This window comes from Scyliorhinus torazame, chromosome 2 (assembly GCF_047496885.1).
Source record: "Scyliorhinus torazame isolate Kashiwa2021f chromosome 2, sScyTor2.1, whole genome shotgun sequence".
Taxonomy (NCBI): domain Eukaryota; kingdom Metazoa; phylum Chordata; class Chondrichthyes; order Carcharhiniformes; family Scyliorhinidae; genus Scyliorhinus; species Scyliorhinus torazame.
Window position 1 is genome coordinate 398,453,912 of NC_092708.1, and position 23,024 is coordinate 398,476,935.

The following is a 23,024-nucleotide window of genomic DNA, read 5'->3' on the forward strand; positions in this document are numbered from 1 at the left end:
GGAATCTCACCGGCGGGAATCTCACCGGCGGAATCTCACCGGCGGGAATCTCACCGACGGGGATCTCACGGCGGGGATCTCACCGGCGGGGATCTCACCGGCGGGAATCTCACCGGCAGGGATCTCACCGGCGGGAATCTCACCGGCGGGGATCTCACCGGCGGGGATCTCACCGGCGGAATCTCACCGGCGGGGATCTCACCGGCAGGGATCTCACCGGCGGGAATCTCACCGGCGGGGATCTCACCGGCGGGAATCTCACCGGCGGGGATCTCACCGGCGGGAATCTCACCGGCGGGGATCTCACCGGCAGGGATCTCACCGGCGGGAATCTCACCGGCGGGGTGCTCACCGGCGGGGAATCTCACCGGCAGGGATCTCACCGGCGGGAATCTCACCGGCGGGGAGCTCACCGGCGGGAATCTCACCGGCGGGAATCTCACCGGCGGGGATCTCACCGGCAGGGATTTCACCGGCGGGGAATCTCACCGGCGGGGATCTCACCGGCGGGGAGCTCACCGGCGGGATCTCACCGGCGGGAATCTCACCGGCGGGAATCTCACCGACGGGGATCTCACCGGCAGGTATTTCACCGGCGGGAATCTCACCGGCGGGGATCTCACCGGCGGGAATCTCACCGGCGGGGATCTCACCGGCAGGGATTTCACCGGCGGGAATCTCACCGGCGGGGATCTCACCGGCGGGGAGCTCACCGGCGGGGATCTCACCGGCGGGAATCTCACCGGCGGGAATCTCACCGACGGGATCTCACCGGCAGGGATTTCACCGGCGGGAATCTCACCGGCGGGGATCTCACCGGCGGGACTCTCACCGGCGGGGATCTCACCGGCAGGGATCTCACCGGCGGGAATCTCACCGGCGGGGTGCTCACCGGCGGGGACCTCACCGGCGGGAATCTCACCGGCGGGAATCTCACCGGCAGGGATCTCACCGGCGGGGATCTCACCGGCGGGAATCTCACCGGCGGGGATCTCACCAGCGGGAATCTCACCGGCGAGGATCTCACCGGCGGGGATCTCACCGGCAGGGATCTCACCGGCGGGAATCTCACCGGCGGGGAGCTCACCGGCGGGGATCTCACCGCCGGGAATCTCACCGGCGGGAATCTCACCGGCGGGAATCTCACCGGCGGAAATCTCACCGGCGTGAATCTCACCGGCGTGAATCTCACCGGCAGGGATCTCACCGGCGGGGATCTCACCGGCGGGGATCTCACCGGCGGGAATCTCACCGGCGGGGATCTCACCGGCAGGAATCTCACCGGCGGGAATCTCACCGGCGGGAATCTCACCGGCGGGGGATCTCACCGGCGGGAATCTCACCGGCGGGGATCTCACTGGCGGGAATCTCACCGGCGGGGATCTCACCGGCGGGAATCTCACCGGCGGGGATCTCACCGGCAGGGATCTCACGGGCGGGAATCTCACCGGCGGGGATCTCAACGGCGGGGATCTCAACGGCGGGATCTCACGGGCGGGAATCTCACCGGCGGGGATCTCACCGGTGGGAATCTCACCAGCGGGGATCTCACCGGCGGGAATCTCACCGGCGGGGATCTCACCGACGGGGATCTCACCGGCGGGGATCGCACCGGCGTGAATCTCACCGGCGGGGATCTCACCGGCGGGGATCTCACCGGCGGGAATATCACCGGCGGGAATCTCACCGGCGGGGATCTCACCGGCGGGGATCTCACCGGCGGGGGTCTCACCGGCGGGAATCTCACCGGCGGGAATCTCACCGGCGGGGGTCTCACCGGCGGGAATCTCACCGGCGGGGATCTCACTGGCGGGAATCTCACCGGCGGGGGTCTCACCGGCGGGAATCTCACCGGCGGGGATCTCACTGGCGGGGATCTCACCGGCGGGGATCTCACCGGCGGGGGTCTCACCGGCGGGGATCTCACCGGCGGGAATCTCACCAGCGGGAATCTCACCGGCGGGAATCTCACCGGCGGGGTGCTCACCGGCGGGGACCTCACCGGCGGGAATCTCACCGGCGGGAATCTCACCGGCAGGGATCTCACCGGCGGGAATCTCACCGGCGGGGGGCTCACCGGCGGGAATCTCACCGGCGGGAATCTCACCGGCGGGGATCTCACCGGCAGGGATTTCACCGGCGGGAATCTCACCGGCGGGGATCTCACCGGCGGGGAGCTCACCGGCGGGGATCTCACCGGCGGGAATCTCACCGGCGGGAATCTCACCGGCGGGAATCTCACCGACGGGGATCTCACCGGCAGGGATTTCACCGGCGGGAATCTCACCGGCGGGGGTCTCACCGGCGGGAATCTCACCGGCGGGGATCTCACCGGCAGGGATTTCACCGGCGGGAATCTCACCGGCGGGGATCTCACCGGCGGGGAGCCCACCGGCGGGGATCTCACCGGCGGGAATCTCACCGGCGGGAATCTCACCGGCGGGAATCTCACCGACGGGGATCTCGCCGGCAGGGATTTCACCGGCGGGAATCTCACCGGCGGGGATCTCACCGGCGGGAATCTCACCGGCGGGGATCTCACCGGCAGGGATCTCACCGGCGGGAATCTCACCGGCGGGGTGCTCACCGGCGGGGACCTCACGGCGGGAATCTCACCGGCGGGAATCTCACCGGCAGGGATCTCACCGGCGGGGATCTCACCGGCGGGAATCTCACCGGCGGGGATCTCACCAGCGGGAATCTCACCGGCGAGGATCTCACCGGCGGGGATCTCACCGGCAGGGATCTCACCGGCGGGAATCTCACCGGCGGGGAGCTCACCGGCGGGGATCTCACCGCCGGGAATCTCACCGGCGGGAATCTCACCGGCGGGAATCTCACCGGCGGAAATCTCACCGGCGTGAATCTCACCGGCGTGAATCTCACCGGCAGGGATCTCACCGGCGGGGATCTCACCGGCGGGGATCTCACCGGCGGGAATCTCACCGGCGGGGATCTCACCGGCGCCGGGGAATCTCACCGGCGGGAATCTCACCGGCGGGAATCTCACCGGCGGGGATCTCACCGGCGGGAATCTCACCGGCGGGGATCTCACCGGCGGGAATCTCACCGGCGGGGATCTCACCGGCGGGAATCTCACCGGCGGGGATCTCACCGGCAGGGATCTCACGGGCGGGGATCTCACCGGCGTGAATCTCACCGGCGGGGATCTCACCGGCGGGGATCTCACCGGCGGGAATATCACCGGCGGGAATCTCACCGGCGGGGATCTCACCGGCGGGGATCTCACCGGCGGGGGTCTCACCGGCGGGAATCTCACCGGCGGGAATCTCACCGGCGGGGGTCTCACCGGCGGGAATCTCACCGGCGGGGATCTCACCGGCGGGAATCTCACCGGCGGGGGTCTCACCGGCGGGAATCTCACCGGCGGGGATCTCACCGGCGGGGATCTCACCGGCGGGGGTCTCACCGGCGGGGATCTCACCGGCGGGAATCTCACCAGCGGGAATCTCACCGGCAGGGATCTCACCGGCGGGAATCTCACCGGCGGGGGTACACTGCAGGTGGGAGAAATGAATCACAACAACCGGGGAATTCCAGCCCCTGTGGGAATATTTAAATGAGGGACACCCCCCCACCCCTCCCTTCCGGCCCATTCATCCCTAGATCCCGCACACTGTGACACAAATCAGTATTTGCCAGCATTGCGATTAGAAAGAGGGACGACCAGGGGACACATCAAGTGGGTGCGTGGGATTTGCTGCTGGATAGGACGGTGGAAGCAAATTCAGGAGTAACTTCAACGCTGGGAATTACTGGCCAGTGATTCCTGCCACTGGTCCTGCCGCAGGAGACCGGCTCTAGGGGAAAGGTCAGAGTTCAGAGCTCAGCTGTGCCTTCAGCGTTCTGGGCCCGAAGGTCTCGAATTCCCTTCTTAAACTTCGCCACTTCACTTTCCCCTCTTAAGACGCTCCATGAAACCTAATCTGACCAAGCTTTAGAACACCCGTCCTAATGCCGCCTCCTGTGTCTCGGGGGCGAGTTCTGTCTGATTTAGCGGCCCATGAAGACAATTTGTTGCGATAAAGGCACTTTATAAATGCAAGTTGTTGTTGTACCTTCAGCATCTGCAGGTGAGGCTCATGCTTTAGACTTAGTCCAATCAGGAACTTTGGTTTGTTTTGGAACTGTAGCAATGAATTGTTTAATGATGTAATCTGTTCCTCCACTCTATCCAGTGCAGTGAAGGCCATTAGCAGAGATTTCTCGCTGTAATAAACAGAAGATCAACAGGTCAATATTGGACACGGAATGTTCTCAGTTGTGCTCAAACCAGCAGCAGGCCCCTGGTTAGCAAAGGCACCGAGTCACCTGCCATTTTAGGAGCCCTCTGGGAATCTGGCCTGCGCTGGGCCTGCGCTGGGCTGGTGCTGAGCCTGTGCTGGGCCTGTGCTGGGCTGGTACTGAGCCTCTGCTGGGCCTGTGCTGGGCTGGTACTGAGCCTCTGCTGGGCCTGCACTGGCCTGCGCTGGGCTAGTACTGAGCCTGCGCTGGGCTGGTACTGAGTCTGTGCTGGGCCTGCACTGGCCTGCGCTGGGCTGGTACTGAGACTGTGCTGCACCTGCGCTGGGCCTGCGCTGGGCCTGCGCTGGGCTGGTACTGAGCCTGCGCTGGGCTGGTACTGAGACTGTGCTGCACCTGCGCTGGGCCTGCGCTGGGCCTGCGCTGGGCTGGTACTGAGCCTGCGCTGGGCTGGTACTGAGACTGTGCTGCACCTGCGCTGGGCCTGTGCTGGGCCTGCGCTGGGCTGGTACTGAGCCTGCACTGGGCAGGTACTGAGCCTGTGCTGGGCCTGCGCTGGGCTGGTACTGAGTCTGTGCTGTGCCTGCGCTGGGCCTGTGCTGCACCTGCGCTGGGCCTGCGCTGGGCTGGTACTAAGCCTGCGCTGGGCCTGTACTAGCCTGTGCTGGGCTGGTACTGAGCCTGCGCTGGGCTGTTACTGAGCCTGCCACCAAATATGTTAAGTGCTTAATTTTAAAAGTTAAAATGGAACCTGGGGCATTATAGGTCTCCTGAAGGCCGTGACCCCCCCCCCCCCCCCCCCGCCCCCCTCCCGCTGCCCTCTTTCCCCCCAACACCAGTTTCCCTCCCTTTCTCCTGGTAGTTTCCCGAGGCTGATTAGGCCCAAATCTCTAACCTCCTGAAGGGGTGAGCAACCTGCGGACACCAAGAGAAACATGAAGCAGCTCTCCGCAGCGCAATGTGGCCGATACGGAGACCCGTCTCCCGGGATCTACCTCGCTCACAACGCCTCGCCAAATGTAACACGATCTCCCGAGATGTTGCGATGTAAATCCTGCCCATCGTGGGCGGGATCACTTTTTAGAAAATCTGCATATTAGAGTGAGACAGCTAGCCTGACTTTAATGTGCAGATTCCGAGACGTTGGGATCTATCTCCTTTGCCTCAGAGACCCCGAGTGAGCGCTGTTCAGCGCTGGTCTCCACAAACGGGGACCAGACGGAACAGCACTTGTGGGGGTCTCCCAGGTGCATGTCCTTTGGGCAGGGTGGTACCCTGGTCCTGACAGTGCCACCTGGGTGCCAGCCCAGCACTGCCAAGGTACCCGAGTGGCACTGCCAAGTTGCCATGATGGCTTTTTTTGTGAGGTGACGATTGAGCCAGGGGTGCCCTGCATGGGTGTTGGGGAGGTGTGGGTGGTCAGGGGACCCCCTCATCATGAGTTGGGATTGGGTGGGGGGAGGTCAGGGTCGCGTCGGGGGTTCCAGACAACTGTCTTCACTGAGGAGTTCCGGCGAGCGGAGCTCCCAGCGCACAAAACGGGACTATGTACTCCTCGGCCGCTGGTTCCCCATTGAGGCGCCCTGACTAACCCAAGTGCCGCTCGATAACGTTGTGCTTCTTGGTGCTGTGAGCGCTGGGAAACACCCCGATAAACCCACTCACTGTGGAACTTAGTTCCCATTTAGTTAAATCACACCCCTAGTCTCAGTAATAGGTTAAAGTCCAACAGGTGTCCTGAGGAAGGAGCAGCGCTCCGAAAGCTAGTGACATCGAAACAAACCTGTTGGACTTTAACCTGGTGTTGTAAGACTTCTTACTGTGCTCACCCCAGTCCAACGCCGGCATCGCCACATCAGTAATAGTGATCACTAAACTACCCACTACCCATCGTCATAAATTGCCACCTGGTTCACTAGAGTCCTTTAGAAAAGGACACCTATCATCATACCTGTGACCCGAGATCCACAGCAGGGCAGCTCATCACCACACTCTCCAGGGCAGTTACATTTGGGCAAGAAATCCCACTACTAGTTTGGTCCACTTCCCATGAATGAATGAATAAAAGGATAATGGGTGGGATTTTGTAGAATGAGGGAGAATTGGACTGTATAGGTGCATTGGGAATATGAAATACCTTTTATTGTCGATAGCACCCTCCTGCTTTTCTCTCTCTGCCGAGCTATGGTCTTCCTCTCGAGTCCCTTTTTCTTGTTGTCTTTCACTGAGATACCCCAAGTTTGGAAATCCAGCAAACTCCTAAAACAGGGAAGGAAACCAGACACGAGGGGTGTTTCCAGCCCCTGCCTCAAGAAGAAAACTCCAAGGAGGATTATTTTCAGTTTAAAGAGGGTAAAGAGTTTAATGGTCAGGGTCTGAGATTACAATGTGACTGTTTACATAGCAAAGCTGAATGGGAGATGTGGGGGCGGATTCGACAGCCTCGTCACGCCCAACTTGGGACGAGGCCGTTGAATCACGCGAGAGGACTCTCGTGGGATCCGCAAAGCTCGAAATGGCTGGTGAGATTAAACGGAATCTCACAAGACGTCATGATCTGGATTTCCCTCTTGCCAATACACTCATTTAAATATGTATTTAACAATAATAATCTTTATTAGTGTCACAAGTAGGCTTACATTAACGCTGCAATGAAGTTACTGTGAAAAGCCCCTAGTCGCCACACTCCGGCGCCTGTTCGGGTACACAGAGGGAGAATTCAGAATGTCCAATTCTCCTAACAGCATGTCTTTCGGGACTTGCGAGAGAAAACCGGAGCGCCCGGAGGCAACCCACGCACACACGGGGAGAACGTGCAGACTCTGCACAGACAGTGACCCAAGCCGGGAATCGAACCTGGGTCCCTGGTGCTGCGAAGCAACAGTGCTAACCACTGCACTAACGTACCATTTGCCGGATTCTCCAGGCATCTGGGATTCACCGGCCACCGTGGCAGACCTCGCCAGGGCGTCGTTTAGTACTGATCCACACAAACGTGGACCAGTCGAAACAGCGCCTGGCGCCCACCTGGTGGTTGGGCATCCGACAGGGTGCTACCCTGGCACTTCCACTGGCACCTGGACACATTGGCACTGCCAGGGGGCCAGGTTGGCAGTGTCCTGATGCCCGGGTGACAGGTTACCCTTGCCAGGGGACAGGCCCGGGTGTGCCTTGTCCATATGAGGTGGGGTGAGGGTGGGCTCAGGATGAGGTAGGTTGGGTGCAGTCGAAGAGTCCAGAGGCCACGGAGGGGTCGCTGAGGGGGAGTCGAACGTTCCGCCCCAATCCGCGAGTAGTTTCCCCATACTGACAGCTCAGCTCGCCAGCACAGGGAATGATGTAAGTGGAGCCTCCACCTGGTGTTCCTCGCCAAGGCGACAAGGACGTTGGATAGCGGGGTCTCTCTCGGCGCGAGAAACACCCCACTAACCTCGGCCGAAACCAGATAGAGAAATGCTGCGGTTGACGCTGCATTTACAGTGGTAAACATTGACTCAAGGGCAGGACCAAAAACCATGACTACCGGAAATAAAATCTGCTGGCAAGAATTCCTTCCCCAAGGGGTGGCATGTGGCGCAGTGGTTAGCACTGGGACTGCGGTGCTGAGGACCCAGGTTCGAAACCCGGCCCTGGGTCACTGTCCGTGGGGAGTTTGCACATTCTCCCCGTGTCTGCGTGGGTTTCACCCTCACAACCCAAAGATGTGCAGGGTCGGTGGATTGGCCACGCTAAATTACCCCAGTATTGGAAAAAAAAACATAATTGGGTAAAAAAAAAGAATTGCTTCCCCAATGCAAAGCATTGAAAAGTAAATCTATAAATTTAACACATTAAAGAGACTAATTTACACAAAAGGGTCTTCCCCAAGTTTAACTCTCTGCTAACTTTGACGAGTATTTGGTTGGTAAAGAATAAAATGACGTACCTGTTCAGTGCTCCACGCTGATTTCCCAGAATCCTCCCTTGCTCGGTCATCGGTCAAGGTCCCGCCATCCAGAGTTTCCATCAGTGGCTGGGAAGAATCGAGGAAAGGCCAAACCCGGGTTGTTACTGACTCCATTCCAGCCGGTTCAACACCTTCCTCTGCCCGAGGGTCTCCATGGAATTGTCTGGGGCGGGTCGCTGCAGGGTCAGCTTTTACCAGCTCCTCGACATTTGGAGAGCAGCTTCCTGATTGAACACGATCTTCCACTTCTTCAGCACTCGGAGGCATCGATATTCTGTGAGGAAGATTGTCCTTTTCCAGATCGGCAGCCCAATCACCTCCCAGCTGAAGCTCTGGTGGTGAGTCAGTCAAAGGCCAGCTTGCATGCTCCTCCCAACCCAAACTCTCTGCCACCAGCTGCGTGTAGATTCCGTGTTCCGGGTTAACGGACCTCTCTGGACCATGCAGGGTCATTTTGCGATGCAACGGTTGGTCTTTGGACAGACTGATGCTGGCATGTTGTTTGTTCTGTGGTGTCAGTGTTCTGTCTGTCAGCTCTTGTTCACACCCAGATTCTGGTGCATGCTTAGCAGAAATCTCTCCTGTTAGGAGCTGCTGTTGTTCTCTCTGACACACTCCTACAAACTGAGGAAGAGTCTGCCGCAGGAGGCCATAATTCTGGTTTCCTGAATCCTCCACTGTTTGGGTGTCGGTCTGCTCTGCTCCAATCAGAGAATCTTCTTCAGACAGACCCAGATCTTCAACCCGTTTTCCTCCAGTGAAACTCTCCCGGGCGTCAGTCTCGCCTGATTGGCCCCGAGTTGTTGTTGTCAATCGCACCGAATCCTGGTCTATTGACCTCTCAGTTTGACCCTCTCCACGCAGAGATTCTTTCGCTGGTCCAGTAGTGTCGTTCCTCACTAGGCCATCAGCCTGACCTCTCCCACTCAGAGGCTCTTCTGTCAGTGATGCTGAATCCTCCGTGACTGGGCCCTGACCCTGGAGTTGCCCACCCAGACTCACTCTCACCAACATTGAAGATTCGGAGCTCATGCCCCTGTCCGGCTCTCTCTCCCTCAGGACAGTTTCTGTAGAATCCACTCCGAGTGGGCCCCAAGCCTGAACTTTACCAGACTGAAGCTCTTTTCCTGATTGAGATATATCCTCAATTTCTAGGTCCCACTGCTCTTTCCCCATCAAATGTACCCTTCCAGATCGAACAGACTCTTCTCTTGTGAGATGTGAATCGGTTTGTTGTCCAGCGAGAGACTCTGGGATTAACCGCTCTGAATCCTCTCCCGGGCGGTCACAAAGCTGAATGTCTCCACTCAGGACCTGTCCTGACAACTGACCAGAATCCTCAAATCTTTGATGGTCAAACTCGTCATCTCCAGCAGGAGATGGTTTCCCCGGCTGAGGGGGACCTGGTCTAGTTTGGTCTTCAGTCAGTTCTCTTTCACTCACAGACTCTGCTGACAATTTCTGACTGCCCCCCACAGGTACCTGATCCACTCCAATCGAATGGTCTTCTGCAAGTTGAACGAGACTTTCTGTTGCTGCTCGGTCTGTCTGCTCCGGTTCACACACAGATTCTGGGCTTTGTTGGGCGAAGATCTCTTCAGTTAGAGGTTGGCGTTGTTCACTCTGAGAAGCTTCTACTAACTGATGAACTGCCTGTCTGGATTGGCCATAATTAGGGTCTTGTCCCATCAGGAACTGAACAGTGATCACTCTTTCCTCGGCGTGGGGCTGGGATTGGTCACTGATGGGTAACTGGTCAGAGTCCTCCCTCAGTAACCAATCACACTGCTCCTTCTCAGCCACTCCTCCTGTTTCTGAAGGAGTGCCCTCCTCTCTCCGTGGGACACCCGTCTGATCCTGATCCCTATTCCCTGTTTCCCAGTTTACTGAATCCTCCACTGTTTGGGTGTCGGTCTGCTCTGCTCCAATCAGAGAATCTTCTTCAGACAGACCCAGATCTTCAAACAGTTTTCCTCCAGTCAAACTCTCCCGGGCTTCAGTCTCGCCTGATTGGCCCCGAGTTGTTGTTGTCAATCGCACCGAATCCTGGTCTATTGACCTCTCAGTTTGACCCTCTCCACTCAGAGATTCTTTCACTGGTCCAGTAGTGTCGTTCCTCACTAGGCCATCAGCCTGACCTCTCCCACTCAGAGACTCTTCTGTCAGTGATGCTGAATCCTCCGTGACTGGGCCCTGATCCTGAAGTTGTCCACTCAGACTCACTCTCACCAACATTGAAGATTCGGAGCTCATGCCCCTGTCCGGCTCTCTCTCCCTCAGGACAGTTTCTGTAGAATCCACTCCGAGTGGGCCCCAAGCCTGAACTTTACCAGCCTGAAGCACTTTTCCTGATTGAGATATATCCTCTCTTTCTGGTTCCATCAGCTCTTTCCCCATCAAATTCCTCCTTCCAAATCGAACAGACTCTTCTCTTGTGAGATGGGATTCAGTTTGTTGTCCAGCGAGAGACTCTGGGATTAACCGCCCTGAATCCCCTCCTGGTCGGTCACAAAGCTGTTGTTCACTGAGAGTCACAACTGCCTCCTGAGCAGGTGCCTGTTTATCCTGAGCAGTAACTTTCCGCCGTCTCCTCTTCTTTTGGGACTGAGCAGAAACCTTTCCTGATTGGAGGGCGACCTGGTGTTGCTCCCTGGGAATTGCAGACCGTAATTGCAGTGATGACCCGCCTCTGCGTGGGCTGTCCCCATGGTCTTGTCCACTCGGGGGCTCTTGTGCCAAGTGAATGATGTCCACTCTTGGAGATCTGCCCCCCCCATGTTTTCCAATCAGAAGACCTTTGGCTTGTTGGCCAGAATCCTCCGTGGCTGGGCCCTGACCCTGGAGTTGTCCACTCAGACTCACTCTCACCAACATTGAAGATTCGGAGCTCATGTCCCTGTTCGGCTCTCTCTCCCTCAGGACAGTTTCTGTAGAATCCACTCCGAGTGGGCCCCAAGCCTGAACTTTTCCAGACTGGATCTCTTTTCCTGATTGTGATACAGTCTCTGTTTCTCGTTCCTTCAGCTCTTTCCCCATCAAATGTTTCCTTCCCGATCGAACAGAATCTTCTCTTGTGAGATGAGAATCGGTTTGTTGTCCAGCGAGAGACTCTGGGATTAACCGCTCTGAATCCTCTCCCGGGCGGTCACAAAGCTGAATATCTCCACTCAGGACCTGTCCTGACAACTGACCAGAATCCTCAAATCTTTGATGGTCAAACTCGTCAGCTCCAGCCGGAGATGGTTTTCCCGGCTTAGGGGGACCTTGTCTAGTTTGGTCTTCAGTCAATTCCCTTTCACTCACAGACACTGCTGACAATTTCTGACTGCCCCCCGCAGGTACCTGATCCACTCCAATCGAATGGTCTTCTGCAAGTTGAACAAGACTTTCTGTTGCTGCTCGGTCTGTCTGCTCCAGTTCACACACAGATTCTGGGCTTTGTTGGGCGAAGATCTCTTCAGTTAGAGGTTGGCGTTGTTCACTCTGAGAAGCTTCTACTAACTGATGAACTGCCTGCCTGGATTGGCCATAATTAGGGTCTTGTCCCATCAGGAACTGAACAGTGATCACTCTTTCCTCGGCATGGGGCTGGAATTGGTCACTGATGGGTAACTGGTTAGAGTCCTCCCTCAGTAACCAATCACACTGCTCCTTCTCAGCCACTCCTCCTGTTTCTGAAGGAGTGCCCTCCTCTCTCCGTGGGACACCCGTCTGATCCTGATCCCTATTCCCTGTTTCCCAGTTTACTGAATCCTCCACTGTTTGGGTGTCGGTCTGCTCTGCTCCAATCAGAGAATCCTCTTCAGACAGACCCAGATCTTCAACCCGTTTTCCTCCAGTCACACTCTCCCGGGCTTCAGTCTCGCCTGATTGGCCCCGAGTTGTTGTTGTCAATCGCACCGAATCCTGGTCTATTGACCTCTCAGTACGACCCTCTCCACTCAGAGATTCTTTCACTGGTCCAGGAGTGTCGTTCCTCACTCGGCCATCAGCCTGACCTCTCCCACTCAGAGACTCTTCTGTCAGTGATGCTGAATCCTCCGTGACTGGGCCCTGACCCTGGAGTTGCCCACTCAGACTCACTCTCACCAACATTGAAGATTCGGAGCTCATGCCCCTGTCCGGCTCTCTCTCACTCAGGACAGTTTCTGTAGAATCCACTCCGAGTGGGCCCCAAGCCTGAACTTTACCAGCCTGAAGCACTTTTCCTGATTGAGAAATATCCTCCCTTTCTAGGCCCCACAGCTCTTTCCCCATCAAATTCCTCCTTCCCGATCGAACAGTCTCTTCTCTTGTGAGATGGGATTCAGTTTGTTGTCCAGCGAGAGACTCTGGGATTAACCGCCCTGAATCCCCTCCTGGTCGGTCACAAAGCTGTTGTTCACTGAGAGTCACAACTGCCTCCTGAGCAGGTGCCTGTTTATCCTGAGCAGTAACTTTCCGGCGTCTCCTCTTCTTTTGAAACTGAGCAGAAACCTTTCCTGATTGGAGGGCGACCTGGTGTTGCTCCCTGGGAATTGCAGACCGTAATTGCAGTGATGACCCGCCTCTGCGTGGGCTGTCCCCTTGGCCTTGTCCACTCGGGGGCTCTTGTGCCAAGTGAATGATGTCCACTCTTGGAGATCTGCCCCCCCCATGTTTTCCAATCAGAAGACCTTCGGCTTGTTGACCAGAATCCTCCGTGACTGGGCCCTGACCCTGGAGTTGTCCACTCAGATTCACTCTCACCAACATTGAAGATTCGGAGCTCATGCCCCTGTCCGGCTCTCTCTCCCTCAGGACAGTTTCTGTAGAATCCACTCCGAGTGGGCCCCAAGCCTGAACTTTACCAGACTGAAGCTCTTTTCCTGATTGAGATATATCCTCAATTTCTAGGTCCCACTGCTCTTTCCCCATCAAATGTTCCCTTCCAGATTGAACAGACTTTTCTCTTGTGAGATGAGAATCGGTTTGTTGTCCAGCGAGAGACTCTGGGATTAACCGCTCTGAATCCTCTCCCGGGCGGTCACAAAGCTGAATATCTCCACTCAGGACCTGTCCTGACAACTGACCAGAATCCTCAAATCTTTGATGGTCAAACTCGTCAGCTCCAGCCGGAGATGGTTTTCCCGGCTTAGGGGGACCTTGTCCAGTTTGGTCTTCAGTCAATTCCCTTTCACTCACAGACACTGCTGACAATTTCTGACTGCCCCCCGCAGGTACCTGATCCACTCCAATCGAATGGTCTTCTGCAAGTTGAACAAGACTTTCTGTTGCTGCTCGGTCTGTCTGTTCCGGTTCACACACAGGTTCTGGGCTTTGTTGGGCGAAGATCTCTTTAGTTAGAGGTTGGCGTTGTTCACTCTGAGAAGCTTCTACTAACTGATGAACTGCCTGCCTGGATTGGCCATAATTAGGGTCTTGTCCCATCAGGAACTGAACAGTGATCACTCTTTCCTCGGCATGGGGCTGGAATTGGTCACTGATGGGTAACTGGTTAGAATCCTCCCTCAGTAACCAATCACACTGCTCCTTCTCAGCCACTCCTCCTGTTTCTGAAGGAGTGCCCTCCTCTATCCGTGGGACACCCGTCTGATCCTGATCCCTATTCCCTGTTTCCCAGTTTACTGAATCCTCCACTGTTTGGGTGTCGGTCTGCTCTGCTCCAATCAGAGAATCTTCTTCGGACAGACCCAGATCTTCAAACAGTTTTCCTCCAGTCAAACTCTCCCGGGCTTCAGTCTCGCCTGATTGGCCCCGAGTTGTTGTTGTCAATCGCACCGAATCCTGGTCTATTGACCTCTCAGTTTGACCCTCTCCACTCAGAGATTCTTTCACTGGTCCAGTAGTGTCGTTCCTCACTCGGCCATCAGCCTGACCTCTCCCACTCAGAGACTCTTCTGTCAGTGATGCTGAATCCTCCGTGACTGGGCCCTGACCCTGGAGTTGCCCACTCAGACTCACTCTCACCAACATTGAAGATTTGGAGCTCATGCCCCTGTCTGGCTCTCTCTCACTCAGGACAGTTTCTGTAGAATCCACTCCGAGTGGGCCCCAAGCCTGAAATTTACCAGCCTGAAGCACTTTTCCTGATTGAAAAATATCCTCCCTTTCTAGGCCCCACAGCTCTTTCCCCATCAAATTCCTCCTTCCCGATCGAACAGTCTCTTCTCTTGTGAGATGGGATTCAGTTTCTTGTCCACCGAGAGACTCTGGGATTAACCGCCCTGAATCCCCTCCTGGTCGGTCACAAAGCTGTTGTTCACTGAGAGTCACAACTGCCTCCTGAGCAGGTGCCTGTTTATCCTGAGCAGTAACTTTCCGGCGTCTCCTCTTCTTTTGGGACTGAGCAGAAACCTTTCCTGATTGGAGGGCGACCTGGTGTTGCTCCCTGGGAATTGCAGACCGTAATTGCAGTGATGACCCGCCTCTGCGTGGGCTGTCCCCTTGGCCTTGTCCACTCGGGGGCTCTTGTGCCAAGTGAATGATGTCCACTCTTGGAGATCTGCCCCCCCCATGTTTTCCAATCAGAAGACCTTCGGCTTGTTGACCAGAATCCTCCGTGACTGGGCCCTGACCCTGGAGTTGTCCACTCAGATTCACTCTCACCAACATTGAAGATTCGGAGCTCATGCCCCTGTCCGGCTCTCTCTCCCTCAGGACAGTTTCTGTAGAATCCACTCCGAGTGGGCCCCAAGCCTGAACTTTACCAGACTGAAGCTCTTTTCCTGATTGAGATATATCCTCAATTTCTAGGTCCCACTGCTCTTTCCCCATCAAATGTTCCCTTCCAGATTGAACAGACTTTTCTCTTGTGAGATGAGAATCGGTTTGTTGTCCAGCGAGAGACTCTGGGATTAACCGCTCTGAATCCTCTCCCGCGCGGTCACAAAGCTGAATATCTCCACTCAGGACCTGTCCTGACAACTGACCAGAATCCTCAAATCTTTGATGGTCAAACTCGTCAGCTCCAGCCGGAGATGGTTTTCCCGGCTTAGGGGGACCTTGTCTAGTTTGGTCTTCAGTCAATTCCCTTTCACTCACAGACACTGCTGACAATTTCTGACTGCCCCCCGCAGGTACCTGATCCACTCCAATCGAATGGTCTTCTGCAAGTTGAACAAGACTTTCTGTTGCTGCTCGGTCTGTCTGCTCCGGTTCACACACAGATTCTTGGCTTTGTTGGGCGAAGATCTCTTTCGTTAGAGGTTGGCGTTGTTCACTCTGAGAAGCTTCTACTAACTGATGAACTGCCTGCCTGGATTGGCCATAATTAGGGTCTTGTCCCATCAGGAACTGAACAGTGATCACTCTTTCCTTGGAGTGGGGCTGGGATTGGTCACTGATGGGTAACTGGTTAGAGTCCTCCCTCAGTAACCAATCACACTGCTCCTTCTCAGCCACTCCTCCTGTTCCTGAAAGAGTGCCCTCCTCTCTCCGTGGGACACCCGTCTGATCCTGATCCCTATTCCCTGTTTCCCAGTTTACTGAATCCTCCACTGTTTGGGTGTCGGTCTGCTCTGCTCCAATCAGAGAATCTTCTTCGGACAGACCCAGATCTTCAACCCGTTTTCCTCCAGTCAAACTCTCCTGGGCGTCAGTCTCGCCTGATTGGCCCCGAGTTGTTGTTGTCAATCGCACCGAATCCTGGTCTATTGACCTCTCAGTTTGACCCTCTCCACTCAGAGATTCTTTCACTGGTCCAGTAGTGTCGTTCCTCACTCGGCCATCAGCCTGACCTCTCCCACTCAGAGACTCTTCTGTCAGTGATGCTGAATCCTCCGTGACTGGGCCCTGACCCTGGAGTTGCCCACTCAGACTCACTCTCACCAACATTGAAGATTCGGAGCTCATGCCCCTGTCCGGCTCTCTCTCACTCAGGACAGTTTCTGTAGAATCCACTCCGAGTGGGCCCCAAGCCTGAAATTTACCAGCCTGAAGCACTTTTCCTGATTGAAAAATATCCTCCCTTTCTAGGCCCCACAGCTCTTTCCCCATCAAATTCCTCCTTCCCGATCGAACAGACTCTTCTCTTGTGAGATGGGATTCAATTTCTTGTCCAGCGAGAGACTCTGGGATTAACCGCCCTGAATCCCCTCCTGGTCGGTCACAAAGCTGTTGTTCACTGAGAGTCACAACTGCCTCCTGAGCAGGTGCCTGTTTATCCTGAGCAGTAACTTTCCGCCGTCTCCTCTTCTTTTGGGACTGAGCAGAAACCTTTCCTGATTGGAGGGCGACCTGGTGTTGCTCCCTGGGAATTGCAGACCGTAATTGCAGTGATGACCCGCCTCTGCGTGGGCTGTCCCCTTGGCCTTGTCCACTCGGGGGCTCTTGTGCCAAGTGAATGATGTCCACTCTTGGAGATCTGCCCCCCCCATGTTTTCCAATCAGAAGACCTTTGGCTTGTTGGCCAGAATCCTCCGTGGCTGGGCCCTGACCCTGGAGTTGTCCACTCAGACTCACTCTCACCAACATTGAAGATTCGGAGCTCATGTCCCTGTTCGGCTCTCTCTCCCTCAGGACAGTTTCTGTAGAATCCACTCCGAGTGGGCCCCAAGCCTGAACTTTACCAGACTGGATCTCTTTTCCTGATTGTGATACAGTCTCTGTTTCTCGTTCCTTCAGATCTTTCCCCATCAAATGTTTCCTTCCCGATCGAACAGAATCTTCTCTTGTGAGATGAGAATCGGTTTGTTGTCCAGCGAGAGACTCTGGGATTAACCGCTCTGAATCCTCTCCCGGGCGGTCACAAAGCTGAATGTCTCCACTCAGGACCTGTCCTGACAACTGGCCAGAATCCTCAAATCGTTGATGGTCAAACTCGTCATCTCCAGCTGGAGATGGTTTCCCCGGCTGAGGGGGACCTTGTCTAGTTTGGTCTTCAGTCAGTTCTCTTTCACTCACAGACTCTGCTGACAATTCCTGACTGCCCCCCGCAGGTACCTGATCCACTCCAATCGAATGGTCTTCTGCAAGTTGAACAAGACTTTCTGTTGCTGCTCGGTCTGTCTGCTCCGGTTCACACACAGATTCTGGGCTTTGTTGGGCGAAGATCTCTTTAGTTAGAGGTTGGCGTTGTTCACTCTGAGAAGCTTCTACTAACTGATGAACTGCCTGCCTGGATTGGCCATAATTAGGGTCTTGTCCCATCAGGAACTGAACAGTGATCACTCTTTCCTCGGCATGGGGCTGGAATTGGTCACTGATGGGTAACTGGTTAGAATCCTCCCTCAGTAACCAATCACACTGCTCCTTCTCAGCCACTCCTCCTGTTTCTGAAGGAGTGCCCTCCTCTCTCCGTGGGACACCCGTCTGATCCTGATCCCTATTCCCTGTTTCCCAGTTTACTGAATCCTCCACTGTTTGGGTGTCGGTCTGCTCTGCTCCAATCAGAGAATCTTCTTCAGACAGACCCAGATCTTCAAACAGTTTTCCTCCAGTCAAACTCTCCCGGGTGTCAGTCTCGCCTGATTGGCCCCGAGTTGTTGTTGTCAATCGCACCGAATCCTGGTCTATTGACCTCTCAGTTTGACCCTCTCCACTCAGAGATTCTTTCACTGGTCCAGTAGTGTCGTTCCTCACTAGGCCATCAGCCTGACCTCTCCCACTCAGAGACTCTTCTGTCAGTGATGCTGAATCCTCCGTGACTGGGCCCTGACCCTGGAGTTGCCCACTCAGACTCACTCTCACCAACATTGAAGATTCGGAGCTCATGCCCCTGTCTGGCTCTCTCTCACTCAGGACAGTTTCTGTAGAATCCACTCCGAGTGGGCCCCAAGCCTGAACTTTACAAGTTTGAAGCTCTTTTCGTGATTGAGATATATCCTCAATTTCTAGGTCCCACTGCTCTTTCCCCATCAAATGTTCCCTTCCAGATCCAACAGACTCTTCTCTTGTGAGATGTGAATCGTTTTGTTGTCCAGCGAGAGACTCTGGGATTAACCGCTCTGAATCCTCTCCCGGGCGGTCACAAAGCTGAATGTCTCCACTCAGGACCTGTCCTGACAACTGGCCAGAATCCTCAAATCGTTGATGGTCAAACTCGTCATCTCCAGCAGGAGATGGTTTCCCCGGCTGAGGGGGACCTTGTCTAGTTTGGTCTTCAGTCAGTTCTCTTTCACTCACAGACTCTGCTGACAATTTCTGACTGCCCCCCACAGGTACCTGATCCACTCCAATCGAATGGTCTTCTGCAAGTTGAACAAGACTTTCTGTTGCTGCTCGGTCTGTCTGCTCCGGTTCACACACAGATTCTGGGCTTTGTTGGGCGAAGATCTCTTTAGTTAGAGGTTGACGTTGTTCACTCTGAGAAGCTTCTACTAACTGATGAACTGCCTGCCTGGATTGGCCATAATTAGGGTCTTGTCCCATCAGGAACTGAACAGTGATCACTCTTTCCTCGGCGTGGGGCTGGAATTGGTCACTGATGGATAACTGGTCAGAATCCTCCCTCAGTAACCAATCACACTGCTCCTTCTCAGCCACTCCTCCTGTTTCTGAAGGAGTGCCCTCCTCTCTCCGTGGGACACCCGTCTGATCCTGATCCCTATACCCTGTTTCCCAGTTTACTGAATCCTCCACTGTTTGGGTGTCGGTCTGCTCTGCTCCAATCAGAGAATCTTCTTCGGACAGACCCAGATCTTCAACCCGTTTTCCTCCAGTCACACTCTCCCGGGCTTCAGTCTCGCCTGATTGGCCCCGAGTTGTTGTTGTCAATCGCACCGAATCCTGGTCTATTGACCTCTCAGTTTGACCCTCTCCACTCAGAGATTCTTTCGCTGGTCCAGTAGTGTCGTTCCTCACTAGGCCATCAGCCTGACCTCTCCCACTCAGAGACTCTTCTGTCAGTGATGCTGAATCCTCCGTGACTGGGCCCTGACCCTGGAGTTGCCCACTCAGACTCACTCTCACCAACATTGAAGATTCGGAGCTCATGCCCCTGTCCGGCTCTCTCTCCCTCAGGACAGTTTCTGTAGAATCCACTCCGAGTGGGCCCCAAGCCTGAACTTTACCAGACTGAAGCTCTTTTCCTGATTGAGATATATCCTCAATTTCTAGGCCCCACAGCTCTTTCCCCATCAAATTCCTCCTTCCCGATCGAACAGACTCTTCTCTTGTGAGATGGGATTCAGTTTGTTGTCCAGCGAGAGACTCTGGGATTAACCGCCCTGAATCCCCTCCTGGTCGGTCACAAAGCTGTTGTTCACTGAGAGTCACAACTGCCTCCTGAGCAGGTGCCTGTTTATCCTGAGCAGTAACTTTCCGCCGTCTCCTCTTCTTTTGGGACTGAGCAGAAACCTTTCCTGATTGGAGGGCGACCTGGTGTTGCTCCCTGGGAATTGCAGACCGTAATTGCAGTGATGACCCGCCTCTGCGTGGGCTGTCCCCTTGGCCTTGTCCACTCGGGGGCTCTTGTGCCAAGTGAATGATGTCCACTCTTGGAGATCTGCCCCCCCCATGTTTTCCAATCAGAAGACCTTTGGCTTGTTGACCAGAATCCTCCGTGGCTGGGCCCTGACCCTGGAGTTGTCCACTCAGACTCACTCTCACCAACATTGAAGATTCGGAGCTCATGTCCCTGTTCGGCTCTCTCTCCCTCAGGACAGTTTCTGTAGAATCCACTCCGAGTGGGCCCCAAGCCTGAACTTTACCAGACTGGATCTCTTTTCCTGATTGTGATACAGTCTCTGTTTCTCGTTCCTTCAGCTCTTTCCCCATCAAATGTTTCCTTCCCGATCGAACAGAATCTTCTCTTGTGAGATGAGAATCGGTTTGTTGTCCAGCGAGAGACTCTGGGATTAACCGCTCTGAATCCTCTCCCGGGCGGTCACAAAGCTGAATATCTCCACTCAGAACCTGTCCTGACAACTGGCCAGAATCCTCAAATCGTTGATGGTCAAACTCGTCATCTCCAGCTGGAGATGGTTTCCCCGGCTGAGGGGGACCTTGTCTAGTTTGGTCTTCAGTCAATTCCCTTTCACTCACAGACTCTGCTGACAATTTCTGACTGCCCCCCGCAGGTACCTGATCCACTCCAATCGAATGGTCTTCTGCAAGTTGAACAAGACTTTCTGTTGCTGCTCGGTCTGTCTGCTCCGGTTCACACACAGGTTCTGGGCTTTGTTGGGCGAAGATCTCTTTAGTTAGAGGTTGGCGTTGTTCACTCTGAGAAGCTTCTACTAACTGATGAACTGTCTGCCTGGATTGGCCATAATTAGGGTCTTGTCCCATCAGGAACTGAACAGTGATCACTCTTTCCTCGGCGTGGGGCTGGGATTGGTCACTGATGGATAACTGGTCAGAATCCTCCCTCAGTAACCAATCACACTGCTCCTTCTCAGCCACTCCTCCTGTTTCTGAAGGAGTGCCCTCCTCTCTCCGTGGGACACCCGTCTGATCCTGATCCCTATTCCCTGTTTCCCAGTTTACTGAATCCTCCACTGTTTGGGTGTCGGTCTGCTCTGCTCCAATCAGAGAATCTTCTTCGGACAGACCCAGATCTTCAACCCGTTTTCCTCCAGTCAAACTCTCCTGGGCGTCAGTCTCGCTTGATTGGCCCCGAGTTGTTGTTGTCAATCGCACCGAATCCTGGTCTATTGACCTCTCAGTTTGACCCTCTCCACTCAGAGATTCTTTCACTGGTCCAGTAGTGTCGTTCCTCACTCGGCCATCAGCCTGACCTCTCCCACTCAGAGACTCTTCTGTCAGTGATGCTGAATCCTCCGTGACTGGGCCCTGACCCTGGAGTTGCCCACTCAGACTCACTCTCACCAACATTGAAGATTCGGAGCTCATGCCCCTGTCCGGCTCTCTTTCCCTCAGGACAGTTTCTGTAGAATCCACTCCGAGTGGGCCCCAAGCCTGAACTTTACAAGTTTGAAGCTCTTTTCGTGATTGAGATATATCCTCAATTTCTAGGTCCCACTGCTCTTTCCCCATCAAATGTTCCCTACCAGATCCAACAGACTCTTCTCTTGTGAGATGTGAATCGGTTTGTTGTCCAGCGAGAGACTCTGGGATTAACCGCTCTGAATCCTCTCCCGGGCGGTCACAAAGCTGAATGTCTCCACTCAGGACCTGTCCTGACAACTGACCAGAATCCTCAAATCGTTGATGGTCAAACTCGTCATCCCCAGCAGGAGATGGTTTCCCCGGCTGAGGGGGACCTTGTCTAGTTTGGTCTTCAGTCAATTCTCTTTCACTCACAGAAGCTGTTGACAATTTCTGACTGCCCCCCGCAGGTGCCTGATCCACTCCAATCGAATGGTCTTCTGCAAGTTGAACAAGACTTTCTGTTGCTGCTCGGTCTGTCTGCTCCGGTTCACACACAGATTCATCTTTTCCAATCAGAAGACATTTGGCCTGTTGACCAGCATCCTTGGTTGCTGAAGCAACACCTTCTCTTCTTGAAGACTCTGCAACAAACTGAGCAAAACTGCCCCTCGCCTGGTCAGTATCTCCACCCTCAACAGTCAGATGCTGTGTTAGCAATTCAGCAGAATCTTCTCTCGGTAAATTCGGAGCCACACCGTCTCCTCTCTGAGACATGGAGCTGAGTGAACCACAGCCATCTCCGAGCACAGCAGTAAGAGGCTCTTCACCAATCAGACAGTGTGTCACTGACTGGTGACAGTCCCCTCCTTCTCGCCTGTCACTCTGGAGCTTCCTGGTTGGCGTCTCCTTTTGTCCTGATTGAGTTAGATTGTCTCTCTCCAGCTCGTGGATTCTGATTCCAACACGCTCTGTGCTTTGTCCAGGGAATGCTCCTGGGTGAGTGTCAGTCAGGATGTTTCTGCTGGGTCCTGTTGCCCCTGCGGAGGCCCCGTTTGCCTGCATCACTGATTGATTCGAGTCCTCACTTCCCTGGTCCTCGGGCCTCTCTTGTCCGCTCCCTATCAGCTGAGCAGGTCGGTGTGTTGTTCCAGCCTCACCCTGGATTGTTCCGCTCGTACAATCTGTCTTCAATTCCCTGTTAAATTTACAAGTACAGTCATTACTCTGGCACCTCAAAGGGCGGGCGAATGTCACTATGAGGAGGAGGAACAATAAAAACTTGTATTTACACAGCGCCATTAATATTGTCAAACCTCCCAGGCCGTATCAAAAACCAATATCATCACTGAGCCACCTGGGAGGTGACAGGGTAAATGTCCAAATGTTTGGTCAAAGAGGCAAGGTTTAAGGAATGTTTCTAAGGAGGAACAGTTGGTGGACAGGCGGAAAGCTTCGGGCCCCAGGTAACCGAAGGCATGGCCACCAACGACGGAGCGATTCAAACTGAGGACCCACAAAACGCTCTAAATAGAGGAACACAGGGACCTCAGAGGTTTGTGGGGTTTGAGGAGTTACAGAGATGGGCAGAGGGTGTGGCCACAGAGAGACGCTGAATCAATAAGGAAAATGTTAAAGAAAGAGGGGTTCCTGGACTGGGAACCAATGTGGGTTAGGGAGCGCTGGGGGAATGGGTAAACAGGGCTTTCTACGGGTAAGGAGGTGGACAGAAGAGATTTGGAATGAATTTTAACCCCTTCATCCCCTCACTGACTGAATCACGCTGCTCATTGAGCAATGCTCTCAAAACATTGGGCCCCCCCCATGGTGCATGTGGAAGGTAGGGGAACCCAATTGCTTCATCTTGTTCTGTTTTATACGGAACAAAAACATATGGGAGAGGATTTTACAATCAGCATCGCCCCAGGCGTCTAACAGTCCTTGCCTGATACTATCACAGCACATCGACCCTTTATAGCACTCATCTGCTCTCTGTTTGATCGATTGATTGGTTTACCGAGCCAGTAATCCAGTCTGGGGAGAATTTGGAATTCAGTTTTAAACA

General features: G+C 54.8%; 1 protein-coding gene across 2 annotated transcripts in view; it reads right to left on the reverse strand.

Annotated features, from left to right (window-relative positions):
- The window catches only part of LOC140406132 (uncharacterized), a 430,113-nt gene that overhangs the window by 273,030 nt on the left and 134,059 nt on the right, over positions 1 to 23,024 (reverse strand). For both annotated transcript variants that reach the window (XM_072494284.1, XM_072494278.1), the window contains exons 13-15: positions 8,189 to 22,157; positions 6,401 to 6,522; positions 4,080 to 4,230 (exon numbers count right to left, since the gene is read on the reverse strand). In XM_072494284.1, the coding sequence (XP_072350385.1) occupies positions 4,080 to 4,230; positions 6,401 to 6,522; positions 8,189 to 22,157 (14,242 nt within the window). The remainder of the gene's footprint in view (positions 1 to 4,079; positions 4,231 to 6,400; positions 6,523 to 8,188; positions 22,158 to 23,024) is intronic.